The 18,179-nt window shown below is 47.2% G+C and overlaps 1 protein-coding gene and 1 long non-coding RNA gene across 3 annotated transcripts; one reads left to right on the forward strand and one right to left on the reverse strand.

Moving 5' to 3' along the window:
• The first annotated feature begins 5,478 nt into the window (after nucleotides 1–5,478).
• On the forward strand, nucleotides 5,479–12,461 carry LOC135269898 (uncharacterized). Its single transcript, XR_010338154.1, has 2 exons — nucleotides 5,479–6,970; nucleotides 9,572–12,461. It is a non-coding gene; the product is annotated as an uncharacterized LOC135269898 (long non-coding RNA).
• EBP (EBP cholestenol delta-isomerase) lies at nucleotides 10,144–18,119 on the reverse strand. Of its 2 annotated transcripts, none has more exons than XM_012471681.3 (5): nucleotides 18,032–18,119; nucleotides 16,159–16,527; nucleotides 11,962–11,998; nucleotides 11,700–11,830; nucleotides 10,144–10,625 (listed from the first exon to the last, which is right to left on the reverse strand). In XM_012471681.3, exons 2-5 carry the CDS (start codon nucleotides 16,457–16,459, stop codon nucleotides 10,402–10,404), a joined length of 693 nt encoding a protein of 230 aa, XP_012327104.1. In that variant the 5' UTR covers nucleotides 16,460–16,527; nucleotides 18,032–18,119; the 3' UTR covers nucleotides 10,144–10,401. The 2 variants fall into 2 exon arrangements, with proteins under 2 accessions (XP_012327104.1, XP_012327105.1); XM_012471682.2 differs by lacking the exon at nucleotides 18,032–18,119 and adding an exon at nucleotides 17,682–17,833.
• Nucleotides 18,120–18,179: the final 60 nt, after the last annotated feature.

Genomic DNA, 18,179 nt, shown 5'->3' on the forward strand with positions numbered 1-18,179 from the left:
TTTCCAAGTTTCACATTCTCAGATCTTGGGGAATCACTAAATCATTGGAAGAGCCCTCTGTCCAGCTTGGTCTAGAGATTTCTTTGAAACCTGACTAAAATGTTGGTACTGACTGCCAGGGACCCATTAAAAGAGAAGTGGCCAGCCTCAACTATGAACCAATCAATGGAGCCTAAATGATACCATCTGTAAAAGATCAGCTTCCTGGGGTCCCAGAGCAGGGTGGATAATGGATCTGGAACAGCAGATGGGAAATGCCCAGCAGAGCATGCAAAAGGCTTAGTAATGTGCTGAGCACATAGTGCTCAAAACAATGAATGGAAAAAGCCAAGAATAAATGAAGAAAAATTTTAAAAAATAAACTGAGTTGGGCACAGTGGCTCACACTTGTAATCCCAGCACTTTGGGAGGCTGAGTTGGGAGGATCACTTGAGCCAGGGAGTTTGAGACCAGCCTGGACAACAAAGGAAGTCCCTGTTTCTACGATTTTTTAAAAATTAGCTGGGTGTGGTGGTGTGCACCTGTGCTGCTAGCTATTCGGGAGGCTGAGGTGGGAGGACTGCTTGAGCCTGGGAGGTCCAGACTGCAATGGAGCTGTGATGACGCCACTACACTCCAGCCTGGGTGACAGAGACCCTGATTCAAAAAAAAAAAAAAAAACCCACAAAAGTTTGCTTTTGTCTTACTTAATCTTCATAACATGTTAAGGTTGGTCCTGTTCTTAAACAGTATATGTCTACTAGATATTGGCTGATTTACTGAATATATCTTAGACTCTTCTGAGAAACTTTATGTATGGCAAAATGCAAAAAGGGGCACTCTTCCCACTTCATTGCACAACATGGGTGTGATTGGGACAAAATACAAGCTGCACTTACAAATGTTATTTCCAACAATGGAGTCTTGTAAGATATTAGCACTTCAACTATTGTGTCTGTGTCATATGGATGCTACCCTTAAGGTTAACTTTTTAGGCAAGTCTACAATTCTATTTTGGTGTCTTTTAAAATAACATGTTGCCTTGGTATTAATATTAAATAGATATCTCTATTTTTAGAAGGTATAAATAATGGAGATTTTCTCTGAAAGCCAGAAGAGGGTTATGGGCATGTCTCTCTTGCTCCACGTGCTTAGAGTCAAAATCACCTATAGCATGGCTGGATTTTCTGATGGAAACAAGGAGTAAGAGTCTGCTTTTCATTTATCATAGGGTGGGATGTGCAAAGCATTAGCCTGGAGTTTGGAATCGATCCTGAGGGCACTGGGGCAAAGGTTTAGACAGGGGTATGATGTGGTCAGATGCCTCTATCTTGGTCCTGGGGAGAACCTTGGATGGAAAGATACTGGAAGCAAGGAGATCAAAAAGGAGGTCCTTGCCATAGTCCTGGGGAGAACTTTCTCTTTTGTTTATTCATTCTTCCATTCAACAAATACAAAGTGTATGCTAGGCAGTCTACATAAATTAATTCTTATAATCTGCATAAAAACCCTATGAGGTAGTATCTTAGTCCATTTTTCTGTTGCTATAATCAAATGCCCAAGACTGGGTAATTTATAAAGAAATTTGGTAGGCTAAGGCGGGAGGATTGTTTGAGGCCAGTTCAAGACCAGCCTCGGGAACATAGCAAGATCCTGTCTGTACAAAAAAATTAAAACATTAGCTGGGCGTGGCAGCATGCCTGTTGTCCTAGCAACTTAGGAGGCTGAGGCAGGAGGATTGCTTATGCCCAGAAGTTTGAGGCTGCAGTGAGCTGTGATCGTGCCATTGCACTCCAGTCTGGGTGACAGAGTGAAACCCTGTCTGAAAGAAAGAAAGAAAGAGAGAGAGAGAGAGAGAGAGAAGGAAAGAAAGGAAGGAAGGAAGAAAGAAAGAAAGAGAAAGAAAGGAAGGAAGGAAGGAAATGAAATTTATGTCTTACAGTTTGGAGGCTGGGAAGTCCAAGGTCAAGGGGTCACATCTGGTGAGGGCCTTCTGCTGGTGGGGCCTCTCTGTAGAGTGGCGAGGCAGAGCAGGGCATCACATGGTGAGGGGCTGACCTTGCTAGCTCAGATCTGTTTCTCCTTTTAGAAAGCTGCTAATGCCCCACCCTCATGACCTCATCTAATCTAATCCTAATTACCTCCCAAGGTCCCATCTCTCAAATATTGTAGTCGGATTTCCCACCTTCTTAATACTGTTAAAATAAAGATTTCGTTTCAACATGAGTTTTGGAGGGGACAAACATTCGAACCATAGCAGGTAGGTGTTATTATTCTTAGTATTTTACAGATTACGGTACTGAAAGCCAGGGAGAAAGAAGCTCAAGCTCAAGGTCAAAGGGGGTAGTGTCATAGAGAGTAGGCAGTACAATGGATGGAACTTGGAGCTATGCCTGTTGTGTCTGAAGAAGAGCAAGGAGGTCAGCATGGCTTTAAGTAGAGTGAATGATAGGCGAGTGACAGCAGACAAGGTGAGAATAGAGTGAGATCATGCAGGGCTTTGACCGTAACAGTGAGGCATTTCTCCAAAGCTATATACTGTAGGCCTAAGCAGAGCCAGGATTTGAACTGAAGTCCACAGGTCCCTTGATATTTCTTTTTTTTCTTTTTTATTTATTTTTGAGACGGAGTTTCATTCTTGTTGCCCAGGCTGGAGTGCAATGTCACGGTCTCAGCTCACTGCAACCTCTGCCCCCTGGGTTCAAGTGATTCTCCTGCCTCAGCCTCCCAAGTAGCTGGGACTACAGGTGCCTGCCACCACACCCAGCTAATTCTTTTGTATTTTTAGTGCAGATGGGCTGCACCATGTGGGCCAGGCTGGTCTTGAACTCCTGAACCTCAGGTGATCCACCCTCCTGGGCCTCCCAAAGTGTTGAGATTACAGGTGTGAGCCATCATGCCTAGCCTTACATGAGTCATTTGAAGCCAGTCTCCAGGTATCTGTGGTTTTATTATTTATTCTTTTCCATCTCTTCAAAGCTTCTCAAGTACCCAACTGTTTTATGACTGAGGGTTTATAAGGTAATGACAGCCTGCAGGATGAGTGATGGGGGTCTGTAGAGTAAGTGAGGGGTATCTGTTAGGTGAATGACAGGTCTGTGGGGAGAGTGATGGGGGATCCCTGGGGTAGATGGGGGTCTGTGGGTGCATGATAGGTAGACTATGAGGTAAGTCATGGGGGTCTGTGGGTTGAATGATGGCATCTGTGGGTGAGTGGTGGGGTTACATGGTGAATGGTGGAGGACTGTGAGTTGAGGGATGGAATGGTAGTATGATGATAAGGGGCCTGTGGGATGAGAGATGGACTCGGTTGAGTGATGGGTTCTGCAAGGTGAGTTATGGGGTGCTTACAGGGTTAGTAAAGGAGGATCTGTAGGATGAGTGCTGGGTCTGTGGGGTCAGTGATGGGGGCCGGTAGGGTGACTAATGAGGGGCTTCTGGGGTGAGTCATGGGATCTTCAGGGTGAAGATGTTGAGGTGATAGGGGCCTGTGGGGGTGAGTGATGAGGTCTAAGTCTGTGGGGTGAGTTATGGGGTTTCTGTGGGGTCAATAATGGGCAATCTACGGAACAAATGTGTTTGTAGGGAGTGATGGGCATCTTACGGGTTGATGGGGCATGTCTGGGGAGTGATGGGGGACCTGTAGAATTAGTGATGGGATGTCTGCGGGGTGGCTTATCGGAAGCCAAGAGGCCGAGTGATGGAATGTGTGTGGCAGGAGTGCTGGGGGCTCTGTGAGGTGAGAGCTGTGGCATCTGTGGGAATGTTATGAACTGAATGATGTCCTCCTCCCCAAATTCATATGTTGAAGCCCTAACCTCCAATGTGACTATATCTGAGATAGAACCTTTAAGGAGCTAATTAAGGTTAAATGAGGTTATAAGGGTGGGGCCCGAATTTAACAGGATTGGTGTCCTTACAAGACTGGTGTCATGCAACATACCCATGTGACAAACCTGCACATGTACTCCCTGAATATGAGTTAAAATTATTTTTAAAAATGAAAGTAAAATAAAATTGCCTGTGAATATAAGAAAATGTGCTCAATTTCACTTCGTATTCAAAAAGTAAAAATTATAACAACAATGATTTAACATTTTTACCTCTGAGATGGGCAAAGATTTTGGGAAACAGATATTCACATATATTCTTTGTGACACTATAAATTGATGCAAACTCATTTAGAACGTAATTTCATACTATTACCAGAGACACTGGGGGTCAGTGCACAAAGGGCCACGTGAGGACACAGCGATAAGGTAGCCATCTGCAAGCCAAGGAGAGAAGCCCCACCAGACACCAACCCTGATGGCACCTTACCCTTGGACCTTCCAGCCTCCCAAACTGTGAGAAAATAAGTTTATTGTTTAAGCCACTTGGTCTATGGCATTTTGTTATGGAAGCCAGAGCCAATGAACACAGGGGAGGATGAGGGTTTGTGAGGTTAGCGATGGGGCCTATGGAAGGTATGATCAGGGCACAATAAACTGAGTGATAGGAATCTGTGGGGTAGTGATGGAGGAGTCTGTAGGGTGACGGGGAGCCTAGGGAGTGAATGATGGGGTACTAAGTGGCAAGTGACAAGATTTTGTATGGTTAATGATGGGGGCTGTGGGGCGAGTCTATAGGGGAAGTGAAGGTCTTTGAGGAATGGGGATGTGTAGATGACTGATGAGGTTCTGTGGGGTGATGGGAGCATCTGTGTGGTGGGTGAATGACTGGGGGGCTGTAGGAGTGCTGATGTGCTAGCTTGCAAGGTGAGGGGGCTTTGTGGCATGAGAGATGGAGAATCTGTGAGGTGAGTGGAAGGCACCTGTGGGGTTAGCAATGGGTGTCAGTGGGGTGAGTGATTAGAGCTTTGTAGAGTCAGTGATGAGTAAGTCTGTACAGTGAGTGAAGTGACTAGGGGCCAATAAGCTGAAAGATCCAGGGGTGGGGTCTGTTGGATAAGTAATGTGGCTCTGTGAGGTGAATGACGTGAATATGTAGGGTTCATGATGGGGCCTGTGGGGTGAGTGATGAGGGATCCTTAGGGTTTGTGATGGGAAGTCTACAGGGTAGGTGTTGGGGTGTCCATGTGGCAGCAATGCAGGGGGATCTGTGAGCTGAGTAATCAGGGCATATGATGGGGGTCTGTGAGGTTAAGTATTGGGGAGCAAGTGGGGTGAGCATAGAGAGATACTACTGACTGAATTGTATGTCCCCAACATTCATGCTGAAGCTCTAACCCTTAGTACTTCAGAATGTGACTGTTTGAAAATAGGGCCTTTCAAGAGGTGATTAAGTTAAAATGAGGTTGGTGAGGGCAGGTCCTAATCCAATCTGACTGGTGTCCCTATAAGAAGAGATTAGGACACAGACATGCGCAGGCAGAGGGAAGACCGTGTGAGGACACAGCGAGAATGTGACCATCTACAAGCCAGGGACAGAGGCCTCAGGGGACACTAAACTGGCTGACACCTTGAACTTGGGATTTTCCACCTCCGGAACTGTGAGAAAATAAATTTTTATTGTTTAAGCCACAAGGTCTGTGGCATTTTGTTACAGCAGTGCTAGAAAACTGACATAGATCTTGGTCCTGCGAAGTCGGGTGCTGCAGTAACAAATACCTAAAAATGTGGAAGTGGGTTTGGAACTGGGTAATGGGTAGAGGCTGAGTTTTGAGGTGCATGTTAGAAAAAGTCTATGTTGGCTGGGCATGATGGCTCACCTCTGTAATCCCAGCACTTTGGGAGGCCAAGGTGGGTGGATCATGAGGTCAAGAGATCTATTTTTTTTTTCAGAGGTCAAGAGACCTAGACCAGCCTGACCAACATGCTGAAACCCTGTCTCCACTAAAAATACAAAAATTAGCTGGGCGTGTTGGCACGTGCCTGTAGTCCCAGCTACTCGGGAGGCTGAGGCAGGGGAATTGTTTGAACCTGGGAGGCGGAGGTTGCAGGGAGCCGAGATCACACCACTTCACTCTAGCCTGGCAACAGAGTGAGACTCCGTTTCAAAAAAAAAAAAAAAAAAAACCAAAAACAAAACCAACAAACATATGTTGCTGCTATGGTCTTAACATTTGTGTCCCCCTGCCACCTCCAATCCCTATGTTGAAACCTAATCCCCAGTGTAATGATATTAGGAGGTGGGGCCTTTGGGAGGTGATTAGGTCATTCCCTTATAAGTGATGAAGGGACCAGAGTTCTACTCTCCCACCATGTGAGGGTACAGAGAGAAGGAGCCACCTGTGAGGAAGCAGGCCCTCATTAGACACTGAATTTGCCAGCACCTTGATTTTGGACTTCCCAGACCCCAGAACCATGAAAAATCAATTTCAGTTGCCCATAAGCTACCCAGTTGATGGTATTTTGTCAGAGCAGTCCAAACGGACTAAGACAATTATCTTGAAGACTACTGGTAGAAATATGGATGTTGAGGGTGCTCCTGGTGAGGACTCAGATGGAAATGAGGAATATGTTATTGGAAAATGGAGGAAAGGCAAAGAACTTGGTTAATTGTGTTCTAGCGTTTTGTGGAAGGTAGAAGTTGTGAGACGTGAACTTGGGAGATTTAGCTAAAGAGATTTCTAAGCAGTGTGTTATGTGGCCTCATTTCTCTTTGCTGCTTCTAGTAGAATGGAAGAGGAGAGACAGAAATTGAAAAAGAAATTGTCAGGCAGAAAGGAACTTGAATGTGAAGATAAAAAAAAAAAAATTCTCAGCCTATCCAATACTGCAAAAGCTGAGAATGTGCTCTGGTGAGAAGACAAAGGGTGTGGCTAGACAATCATGCCACAAAGAGATCATGGGTGTGACTCTCTGACCTAATCAGCCATCTCAGCAGAAGCCAGAAATAGAGATGGGTAATACCAGCAGAAACACGGCCAGCTGGGACTAAAGAGGACAGAAGACTGCAGGACTTCTGGGATTCAACAGGACAAGACAACAGAGCTTTCTGGCTGTGAGCATGCATTATACTTCAAGAAAAAGGAAGAATAATCCCAAAGGTGAGACTGTCTCCTCCTCAGTTCCAGAGCGCAGAGGGACCTCTGTTTCAGTGGGCCAGGCTGCCACCCAGAGCTCAGGGAGCAACACTGCCTCTCCAGTGAGCCAGGAAAGTGGGGCCCCCAATCTTGTGGGCCCAGAGGACAGAGCATAGAGCCAAATAGGATTATTCTCAAGCCTTAAAAATTTAATAGAATTTGTCTTATTCAGTTTCAAACTTATTTGGGAACTGTGATCCTTTTTTTTTTGAGACAGGGTCTCACTCTGTTGCCCAGGCTGGGGTACAGTGGTGAGATCAGGGCTCACTGCAGCCTCGGCCTCCTGGGCTTAATCAATTCTTCCACCTCAGCCTCCTGAGGAGCTGGGACTATAGGTGTATACCACCATACCTGGCTAAGTTTTTAATTTTTTGTAGAGACAGGGTTTCACCATGTTGCCCTGAGTGGTCTCAAATTCCTGGGTTCAAGTGACCCTCCCATCTTAGCCTCCCAAAATGCTGGGATTACATGCATGAGACACCATGCCTGGCCTGTGATCCGTTTCTTCTTTCTGATTTCTCCTTTTTGGAATGGAAATATCTATCTCGTTTATGCTTGTCCTACCACCAAATTTCGGAAGCAGATAATTTATCTGGTTTCACGGGTTCACAGCTAGAGAAGAATTTTTGCATCGTGATGAATCATACCTCCAGTCTCATTCACACTTGATTCGGATGATATTTACGTAAGACTTGGGACTTAATGTTGGACTGGGTTAAGAGTTTTCAGAGGCTGGGCACAGTGGCTTATGCCTATAATCCCAGCACTTTGGGAGGCCAAGGTGGGCAAATCACCTGAGGCCAGGAGTTCGAGACCAGCCAGGCCAACATAGTGAAACCCTGTCTCTACTAAAAATACAGAAATTAGCCAGGCGTGGTGATGAATGCCTATAATCCCAGATACTTGGGAGGCTGAGGCAGGAGAATCACTTGAATCTGGGAGGCGGAGGTTGCAGTGACCTGAAATCGTGCCATTGCACTCCAGCCTGGGCCACAGAGCGAGACTCTGTCTCCAAAAAAAAAAAAAAGAAAAGAGAGAGAGAGAAAGCATGAGAGAGAGCATAGAACATTAGAACATTGGGTTGCTGGGTGGGCCCTAATCCAACACAGCTTCCCCTACCCTTTTTTTTTTTTTGAGACAGTCTCTGTTGCCCAGGCTGGAGTACAGTGGTGCCATGATATTGGCTCACTGCAACCTCGACTTCCAGGGTTCAAGTGATTCTCCTGCTTCAGCCTCCCAAGTAGCTGGGATTACAGACATGTGCCACCACGCCTGGCTAATTTTGCATTTTTAGTAGAGATGGGGTTTCACCATGTTGGCCAGGCTGGTCTCAAACTCCTGACTTTAGATGATCCACATGCATTGAGCCACTGCACCTGGCAGGCGCCCTTTTGTTTTTTGTTTTTTTTTTAAAGATAGGGTCTCACCATGATCATGGCTCATTGCAGCCTCCACCTCCCCAGCTCAGGTGATCCTCCCACCTTGGCCTCATGATGCCTGGCTAATTTTTAAAAATTTTTTGTAGAGATGGGATTTCATCATGTTGCCCAGGCTGGTCAAATGGTGTCCTCATAAAAGGAAATTTGGGCCAGGCATGGTAGCTCACACCTATAGTCTCAGCTACTTTGGAGGCTGAGGTGGGAGGATCACTTGAGTATAGGAGTTTGAGATCAGCTTGGGCAACATAGTGAGACCGTCTCTACAAAAAATTTAAAAAAAAGTTAATCAAGAATAATGGCATATGCCTGTTGTCCCAGTTACTTGGGAGGCTGAGATGGGAGGATTGCTTGAGCCTAGGAGTTCGAGACCAGCCTGGGCAACATAGTGAGACTCCATTGCTATAAAAAATAAACATAACTAGCAGTGTGTGGTGGTGCACACCTGTAGTCCCAGATACTCAGGAGGCTGAGGCAGGAAGATCGCTGGAGCCCGGGAGGTAGAGGCTGCAGTGAACCATGATCACATCACTGCATTCCAGCCTGGCACATAGTGAGGCCCTGTCTCAAAAAAAAAAAAAAAAGAGGAAATTTGGACACACCAGGGACACTAGTTCATAGAGACCACGTGAGGATACAGTGAGAATGTGGCCACCTACAAGCTACGGAGAGGGGCTGCAGGAGAAGCCAAACCTGCTGACAGCTTGATCTTGGACTCTGGAACTGTGAGAAAATGAATTTCCGTGGTTTAGGCCCCCTAGTCTGTGGCATTTTTTTTTAATTCTTTTTTTATTTATTTTTTATTTTTTTGAGATGGGGTCTCACTTTGTCAGCCAGGCTGGCGTGCAGTGGTGCAATCTCAGCTCACTGCTGCCTTGACCTCCCAGGTTCAAGTGATCCTCCTGTCTCAGCCCCCCAAGTAGCTGGGATTACAGGTGTGTGCCACCATGCCTGGCTGATTTTTGTATTTTTTGTAGAGACGGGGTTTCGTCATGTTGCCCAGGCTGGTCTTGAACTCCTGAGCCTAAGCAATTCTCCCACCTCAGCCTCCCAAAGTGCTAGAATTACAGGTGTGAGCCACCGTGCCTGGCCTTGCATATAATTCTTTTTTTTTTTAATTGCATTTTAGGTTTTGGAGTACATGTGAAGAACATGCAAGATTGTTGCATAGGTACACACATGGCAATGTGATTTGCTACCTCCATCCCCATCACCTGTATCTGGCATTTCTCCCCATGCTATCTCTCCCCAACTCCCCACCCCCCGCTGTCCCTCCCCTATTTCCTCCCGACAGACCCCAGTGTGTGATGCTCCCCTCCCTGTGTCCGTGTGTTCTCATTGTTCAACACCTGCCTATAAGTGAGAACATGTGGTGTTTGATTTTCTGTTCTTGTGTCAGTTTGCTGAGAATGATGGTTTCTAGGTTCATCCATGTCCCTACAAAGGACACGAACTCATCATTTTTTATGGCTGCATAGTATTCCATGGTGTGTATGTGTCTGTGGCATTTTGTTATGGCAGCTCAAGTTAAGACAAGGTGACTGTGGGGCCAGTGATAGGGTCTGTGTGGTGAGTTATGCGGTCTTGGGAGGTCAGTGATGGAGGTTTGTGAGGTCAGAGATGGGAGGTCTATGTGAGGCCGATGGGGGTCTGTGGGTTCATAGGGCATCTCTGGGGTTAGTAATTAAAGATTGCTCAGTATTACAGTCAAGATCTTTTATTTCCCGATTTTAAAAATTGCCACCATCATAGACCTCCTGGCTTCTCTTGTATCTGTGTCCCAATGGCTCCCAGCAGTGCCTCCACACAGCCCCTTTCTTCCCCATCTCGTGCCCACCCATGAGCCTGAGTGTACAGATCAATTAGCTTTGTCCCTCCAACCTATGGGAGCAGGACTAGACTCTTCTGGCAGGTGGAGAGCTCCTCCTTGGCCAGCATTTGAGCCCGGTCCACCACTCCTCAGTTCTTCTTGCTTTTGGCTTTCGTGGCCTTGGCATCCAGTGTGCTCTGGGCATGACTGAGGTGCTTCACAGCATCAAGCACGAGGACTCCAGGCAGCACCAGCCACAGGCTGTTCATGAAGACAAAGTAAAACCAGAAGTAGAGAGGGTGGCCCAGCTCCCCGTGCTGGAATCCATCACGGTGCTCCGTCAGGAAGTAGAGCACATCCCCATAGATCTGACCTGTGGGTGGCAGGAGGGAAAGCAGAAGCCCCTGTGAGGAAGGAGAAGCTTTCCCCAATTCTATTCCAAGGCACCTTCCAAGTCATCATTTAGGGTCTCAGAGCTAAGTATTTTGAAATCCTAAAGCTGAAAATTTAAGAAATCAGAAAAGTGGGATTCCAGATGGCAGAGAGCTGAGAATTTCTGAACTCAGGAGAGCTCACACCTTCAGATTTAAGGAAGTTCAAAATCCTAGAATCCAAGGCAGCTTAGGATTCTGGGACTAAAGATAACTCATATCTCTAGAACTAAAGAAAGCTAACAATTTAACAATACAAGATGACTGAGGCCAGGCACGGTGGCTCAAGCCTGTAATCCCAGCACTTCAGGAGGCCAAGCCATGAGGATTGCTTGAGCTCAGGAGCTTGAGACCAGTCTGGGCAACATGGCAAAACTCCGTTTCTACTAAAAATACAAAAATTAGCCAGGCACGGTGGCACATGCCTGTCTGTAGTCTCAGCTACTCAGGAGGCTGAGGGGGGAAGATTGCTTGAGCCTAGGAGGTGGAGGTTGCAGTGAGCCGAGATCATGCCATAGCACTCTGGCCTAAGTGACAGAGCCAGACCCTGTTTTTAAAAAAACATGACTGAGCCGGGCGTGGTAGCTCACGCCTATAATCCAAGCACTTTGGAGGACAAGGTGGGTGGATCACCTGAGGTCGAGAGTTCAAGACCAGCCTGACCAACATGGTGAAACCCCATCTTAAAAAAAAAAAAAAGATGACTGAATCTTACAGGAAAAGGATCTCAGAGTCCTGATCCTGGAGGTTCCAGGGGCTTCCTGCCACCCTGAGCCACCTCACGTAACCTTCACAGGAGACTTTGTGATGGAGGAGGAGGAAGAAAAATGAACCCTCCCCACCTGAGAGCACAGGTTCAGAGAAGGGCATGGCCGTTCCAGAGCCTCAGGGGGTTTGTCATTGAGTCTGACTCATCCCTGGAAGGGCACCATTGAGAGATCCCACCCACAGGGATGCACCTGTGTCTGTGGGTCCCCCACCTAGTGCCCAGTGCCCCTCTAGTGCCCTCTCCTCACCCACAGAGACCACGAGCTGTAGAACGAAGCGTAGGGGATGCTGGCGGAGAAAGGCAATCACCACCCACAAGCTGAGTGGTCCCCAAAGGCAAACTGTGATGCTCTCCATGCACACTGTGAAGTTGTCACCCCTGCAGGAGAAAGCATGAGGGGACACTGGCATTGCTGCGCTCTTCCCACAGGTGACCCCTTTAGTGCTCCCCAACTCATCATCCCCCCACAAAACCAATGCCAGTCTCCACTGACAGAGGCAAACACTTACAGGATGTATCGGCTGTCTCCCTTGGAATATTCTTTCCCTGAAGAAAAGAGAGAGACAGGAAGAATAAAGGCAGGGAAAGGAACCCACATTTGTGAGAGCTGGGGGCCCCTGCAAGTGACTTCATAACCTTCCCACACGTCTGCTTCCTCATCAGTGAAATGGGGTAACTGTTTGGATTCTAGTGGTTTATCTAAAACAAGGTAATGTGTGCAAAGCCTGACACAAAACAGTGTGGCTGTGATTGGTACTCAAGAAATATGTGTGGCATAAAAGGAGGCAGGTGTAGAAGATGGGAGTGAGTAAAGTAGCTAATGAGACAGAGAGAATGTAGGTGAACAGATGAGTGAATAAAAGAATGAGCAGAGTAGCCAGGCGTGGTAGTGTGCGCCTGTAATCCTAGCTACTTGGGAGGCTGAGGCAGGAGAACCACTTAAACCTGGGAGGCAGAGAATGCAGTGAGCGGAGATCACGCCACTGCACTCCAGCCTGGGCAACAGAGCGAGACTCCATCTCAAAAAAATTAAAAAAATTATATATTTAAAAAAAGAGCAGAGAATTGGGCTGGGCGTGGTGGCTTATACCTGTAATCCCAACACTTTGGGAGGCTAAGGTGGGATGATGGCTTGCATAAAGGAGTTTGAGACCAGTCTGAACAATATAGTGAGACCCCATCTCTATAAAACATACAAAAATTAGTTGGACATGGTGGCATGCACCTAAGCTGAAGTGGGAGGATGGCTTGAGCCCAGGAAGTTGAGGCTGCAGTGAGCTATGATAGCACCGCGGTGCTCAGCCTGCGTGACAGTGAGACCCTGTCTCAGGAAAGAAAAAAAAGAAAGAAAGAAAAAGACTATCCAATATAAAACTAGGCAGAAGACTTGAATAGGTTATTCACAAAGAGGATTTCTAAATGGCCAATAAGCACATGAAAGATGTTCAAACTTCCATTAGTCACTAAGGAAAAGCAAATTAAAACCAAAATGAGATATCACTCACATCTACTGGAATGACTAAAATTTAAGAAACATCTGACCAGCCATGCTCGGTGGCTCACACCTGAAATCCCAGCACTTTGGGAAACTGAGGCAGGTGGATCACCTGAGGTCAGGAGTATGAGACCAGCCTGACAAACATGGTGAAACCCCATCTCTACTAAAAATACAGAAATGAGCTGGGTGTGGTGGCACACGCCTGTAATCCCAGCTACTCAGGAGGCTGAGGTAGGAGAATTGCCTGGATCGGGGAGGCGGAGGTTGCAGTGAGCTGAGATTGCAGCACTGCACTCCTGCATGGGCAACAGAGTAAGACTTGGCCTCCAAAAAATAAAAACCAAAAAAAAATCTGACCATAACAAGTGTTGGCAAGGATGTGGAGGAACCAGAATTCTTCTACGTTGCTGGTGGAAATATAAAATGGTGAAACCATTTTTGAAACAGTTTGGTAGTTTTCCATAAAATTATACACACACCTACCATAAAATCCAGTCATTCCACTCCTATGTATTTACCCAAGAGAAATGAAAGCAGATGTCCACGTAAAGACTTGTATTAGAATGTTCATAGCAGCTTTATTCCTGAGGCCAAAAAACACTATTGTATATTTATTTTTTATTATTATTATTTTTTGAGATGGAATCTCGCTCTGTCACCCAGGCTGGAGTGTAGTGGTGCGATCCTGGCTCATTGCAACCTCTACCTCCCAGGTTCAAGTGATTTTCCTCCTGAGTAGCTAGGATTACAGGCACCTACCATCACGTCCAGCTAATTTTTGTATTTTCGTAGAGATGAGGTTTCACCATGTCGGCCAGGCTGGTCTCTAACTCCTGATCTCAAGCGATCCAATTGCCTCGGCCTCCCAAAGTGCTGGGATTACAAGCGTGAGCCACCACGCTCAGCCTATTTTATTTTTTTGAGACAGAGTCTTGCTCTGTTGCCCAGGCTGGAATGCAGGGGCATGATCTTGACTCACTGCAACCTCTTCCTCCTGGGTTCAAGAGATTCTCCTGCCACAGTCTCCTGAGCTGGGGGATTACAGGCGAGCGACACCACGCCCAGCTGATTTTTGTATTTTTAGTAGAGACAGGTTTCACCATGTTGGCCAGGCTTGTTTTGAACTCCTGGCCTCAAGTGATCCACCTGCCTGAGCCTCCCAAAGTGCTGGGATTACAGGCATGATCCACTGCACACAGCCTTGTTTATAATGGCAGAAGATTGAGGGAAAATGCCCATCAATACTAGACAAGTCAAATAACTGTATAATGTCTGTTTCAAAAGCTCTTTATGAAATCATGAAGAGTGACCTCATTGAAAAAAGCAGCCGGGCGTGGTGTTATAATCCTAGCACTTTGGGAGGGTGAGGTGGGCAGATCACTTGAAGCCAGGACCCCATCACTAAAAAAATATGTTGTTTTAAAAAATTAACTGGGTGTGGTGACACATGCCTATAATCCCAGCTACTAGGGAGGCTGAGGCAGGAGGATCGCTTGATTGCCCAGGAGTTCAAGGCTGCAGTGAGCTATAATCATGCCACTGCACTCTAGCCTGGGTAACAGAGCGAGACTCCGTCTCAAAAAAGAAAATGGCTTCTTTGGTTTTCTTGTAAGGAAAAAAAGAAAAAGAGAAAAGATCAGAAGTATATATAGCATGTTATCATTTGCATAAAAAGGGAAAAATGCAAACAACGATAATAATAATAGTGAATAGTTACATGGCATCCACTGTTTGCCAAACACTCTTCTAAGTGTCTTACATACAGCTGGTTATTACTATTATCCCCCTTTTACAATTGAGAAAAATTGAGATTTACAAATGTAAATAAACTGGAAAGAAACATAAACAACTATCAATGGTGTCTGGCCGGGTGCGGTGGCTCATGCCTATAATCCCAGCACTTTGGGAGACCAAGGCGCAAGGTCAGGAGTTTGAGACCAGCCTGGCCTACATGAGGAAACCCTGTCTCTACTAAAAATACAAAAATTAGCCAGTTGTGGTGGCAGGCACCTGTAATCCCAGCTACTAGGGAGGCTGAGGCAGGAGAGTCGCTTGAATCCGGGAGGTGGAGGTTGCAGTGAGCTGAGATCACGCCACTGCACTCCAGTCTGGGGGACAGAGCGAGACTCCATCTCAAACAAACAAACAAACAAACAAACAAACAATACCAGTGCCTAATAGCATTTGGGGAAACTTGGTGGATAGAAAGATTTTCACTGCAAATCTCTTTAAATGGTTTTTTGACCCATGTGAATATACATGGAACAAAAAGGTTAAATAACACTGGGCACAGTGGTGCGTACCTGTCATCCCAGCATTTTGGGAGGCTGAGGTGGAAGGACTGCTTGAGCCTAAGAGTTAAAGAACAGCCTGGAAAACATAGCAAGATCCTGTCTCTACAAAAAAGTGAAAATATTAGCCAGGCATAGAGCTATGCACCTATACTCCCAGCCACTGGGGAGGCTGAGGCGAGATGATAACTTGAGCCCAGGAGTTGGAGGCTGCAGTGAGCTACGGCAGTGAGTTATGATCATGCCACTGCACTCCAGCCTGGGCAACAGAGCAAGACCTCGTCTCAAAAACAAGTTATCTACCAGTTTTGGAGAAGGGCGAAAAAAAAAAAAAAAGAATGATAATAATTACAATTTTTTTTTTTTAAGACGAAGTCTCACTCTGTTGCCCAGGCTGGAGTGCAACGGTGTAGTCTTGGCTCACTGCAACCTCTGCCTCCCAGGTTCAAGCAATTCTCCTGCCTCAGCCTCCCGAGTAGCTGGGACTACAGGTGCGTGCCACCACACCTGGTTAATTTTTGTATTTTCAGTAGAGATGGGGTTTCACCATGTTGGCCAGGCTGGTCTTGAACTCCTGATCTCGTGATCTGCCCACCTCGGCCTCTCAAAGTGCTGGGATTACAGGCGTGAGGCATCGCGCCTAGCTAATTTTTGTATTTTCAGTAGAGATGGGGTTTCTCCACATTGGCCAGGCTGATCTCAAACTACTGACCTCAAGTGATCCTCCCACTTCAGCCTCCCAAGGTGCTGGGATTACAAGCGTGAGCCACCGCACCCGGTACATAATAAATTTTTTAAAAGGTTAAATAAAAATTTAAAATAAATCAAACGGAAGAATAGGTGGGTAGGTAAACATCCAAGCCAATCCCTGCCCAGCAAATCCCCTCCCACAGCATATGAAAGAACTCAGGACTCACAGAGTTGGGATAAGAAGGCTTGGTCTCCAAGCAGGTCCTCGTAGTAGAGAATGAACCAGCCCTCAATCACCAGGTGAATGAACCCACACACTGCAAACCAGCACAGGGACAGTCGCCGCCAAGTCCCCAGTGGGACCACCGCAGCACGACCCGACAACAGCCATGTGGTCACAACTAAGACCCCTGTGACAGAGAAGAGGCCAGCCAGTATATGCCAGGTGGGGCGGTCATTAGGCACGAAGTTGTCCAGTCTTAGGTGCTGAGGCCAGTATGGGTGCAAAGGGCCCGTGTTGGTAGTCATGTCTTTGTGGGCTGATGGCTGCGTGTGGATAGGCAGGAGTTAAAAAAAAAAAAAAGGAGCAGGAAAACCTGGACAAATAGAAAGCACAGAATGAGATAATAAAATTAAAATAGTTTATTACCAAAAGAAATGTAAAAGGACCGAATTTACCAGTTAACAGACAGGACTGTAACATTTCCAATTACATTCTGTTTTAAGAGTATGACTAAGGCCAGGCACTATGGCTGGTAATTCCAGTGCTTTGGGAGGCTGAGGCAGGAGTAGCACCTGAGGCCAGGAATTCAAGTCCAGCCTGGGCAACGTAGTGAAACTCTGTCTCTAAAGAAATAAGAAAATTAGCCATGTGTGATGACACATGTCTGTAGTCCCAGCTACTAGGTAGGCTGAGGCAGGAGGATTGCTTTGAGCCCAGGAGTTCAAGGCTGAAGTCAGCCGTGATCACATCACTGCACTCCAGCCGGAGACTCTGCCTCTAAAAAAGAAAAGAATGCCAGGTGCTGTGGCTCATGCCTGTAATCCCAGCACTTTGGGAGGCCGAGGCGAGTGGATCACTTAAGCTCAGGAATTCGAGACCAGCCTGGCCAACATGATGAAACCCCGTCTCTACTAAAAATACAAAAATTATCCGGGTGTGGTGGCTGCACCGGTAGTTACAGCTACTTGGGAGGCTGAGGCAGGAGAATCTCTTGAGCCCGGGAAGCGGAGCTTGCAGTGAGCAGAGATTGCGCCACTGCACTTCAGCCTGGGCAACAGAGCAAGACTCTGTATCTAAATAAAATAAAATAAAATAAAAAAGAAAAGAAAAAGAACATGACTGAAATAAGGCCACAGAAAGACTGAAAGCTTGTTCCAGCCCTGTAAGAGCCATATTATACTGTGGTAGAAACAGTCCCGATCTCAGTCCTTGGGGGTCAAAGTCTGGTGGGAGGCACATGGGAACAACACCTGATCCCAGCCCTCCCTGTCACAGTCTGGCGAGGGAAATACAGGACCAGGCTTGATCTCTTCCTTCAAGGATCACAAACTGGTCACGACCACCAAACCCAGTTCTGTGCTCCGGGGTCACGGTTTGGTAAGAGACACAGGAACCAGGCGTGGTCCCGTTGCACGGGTCAGCGTATTGGACTGTTCAACAGAAAGCTATTCCCTCCCCACGCCGTCCCCGTAGTCCTGAAAACTGCAGCTGGGGGACAGAGGAAAGAAAACGAATCAGAACTACAACCTTCAGTGCCGGCGTTTGGAAAGCCAGAGCCTCCCCGCGAAAGCGTGCAATGCCGTCAACCTGCCGGGAAGTGGCGGAAATTGAAAGGCTAGTAACGGGCGAGGAGAGCTAGAGCGGAACACAAAGCCCTCCAATCCGAACCAGACCCCTCCAGTCCTACTGCCCAATGAGAAGGCGGATCTTGTCGTCCGGACAACCGTGCGGTAGCAGGGGGTGTCGCGCCGGCGCAAGGGGGCGGTGTGTGGGGGAGGGGATGGTAAAGGGTCTCGCGCAGGCACGCCGCCGAGGGCTGGCTGCATAGCCTGGGAGAGCTAGGGGAGGGAGCAGGGTGCCGGGTGGAGGGTACTCACCCAGCCGCGAGACGGTAGCGGCCTCCCACAGGGCTCCGGACTCTCTCTGTGTTGGGTCTGGAGCGCTGTCACATCCCTCGTTCGGGCTCATCCCCCTCGTAGGTTCCCCCGCCTTACGGAGCAGGCCAATGGCGAAGCGAAGAAGGCG

This window comes from Aotus nancymaae, unplaced genomic scaffold (assembly GCF_030222135.1).
Source record: "Aotus nancymaae isolate 86718 unplaced genomic scaffold, 86718_ANA_hifiasm-v0.15.2.pri h1tg000058l, whole genome shotgun sequence".
Taxonomy (NCBI): domain Eukaryota; kingdom Metazoa; phylum Chordata; class Mammalia; order Primates; family Aotidae; genus Aotus; species Aotus nancymaae.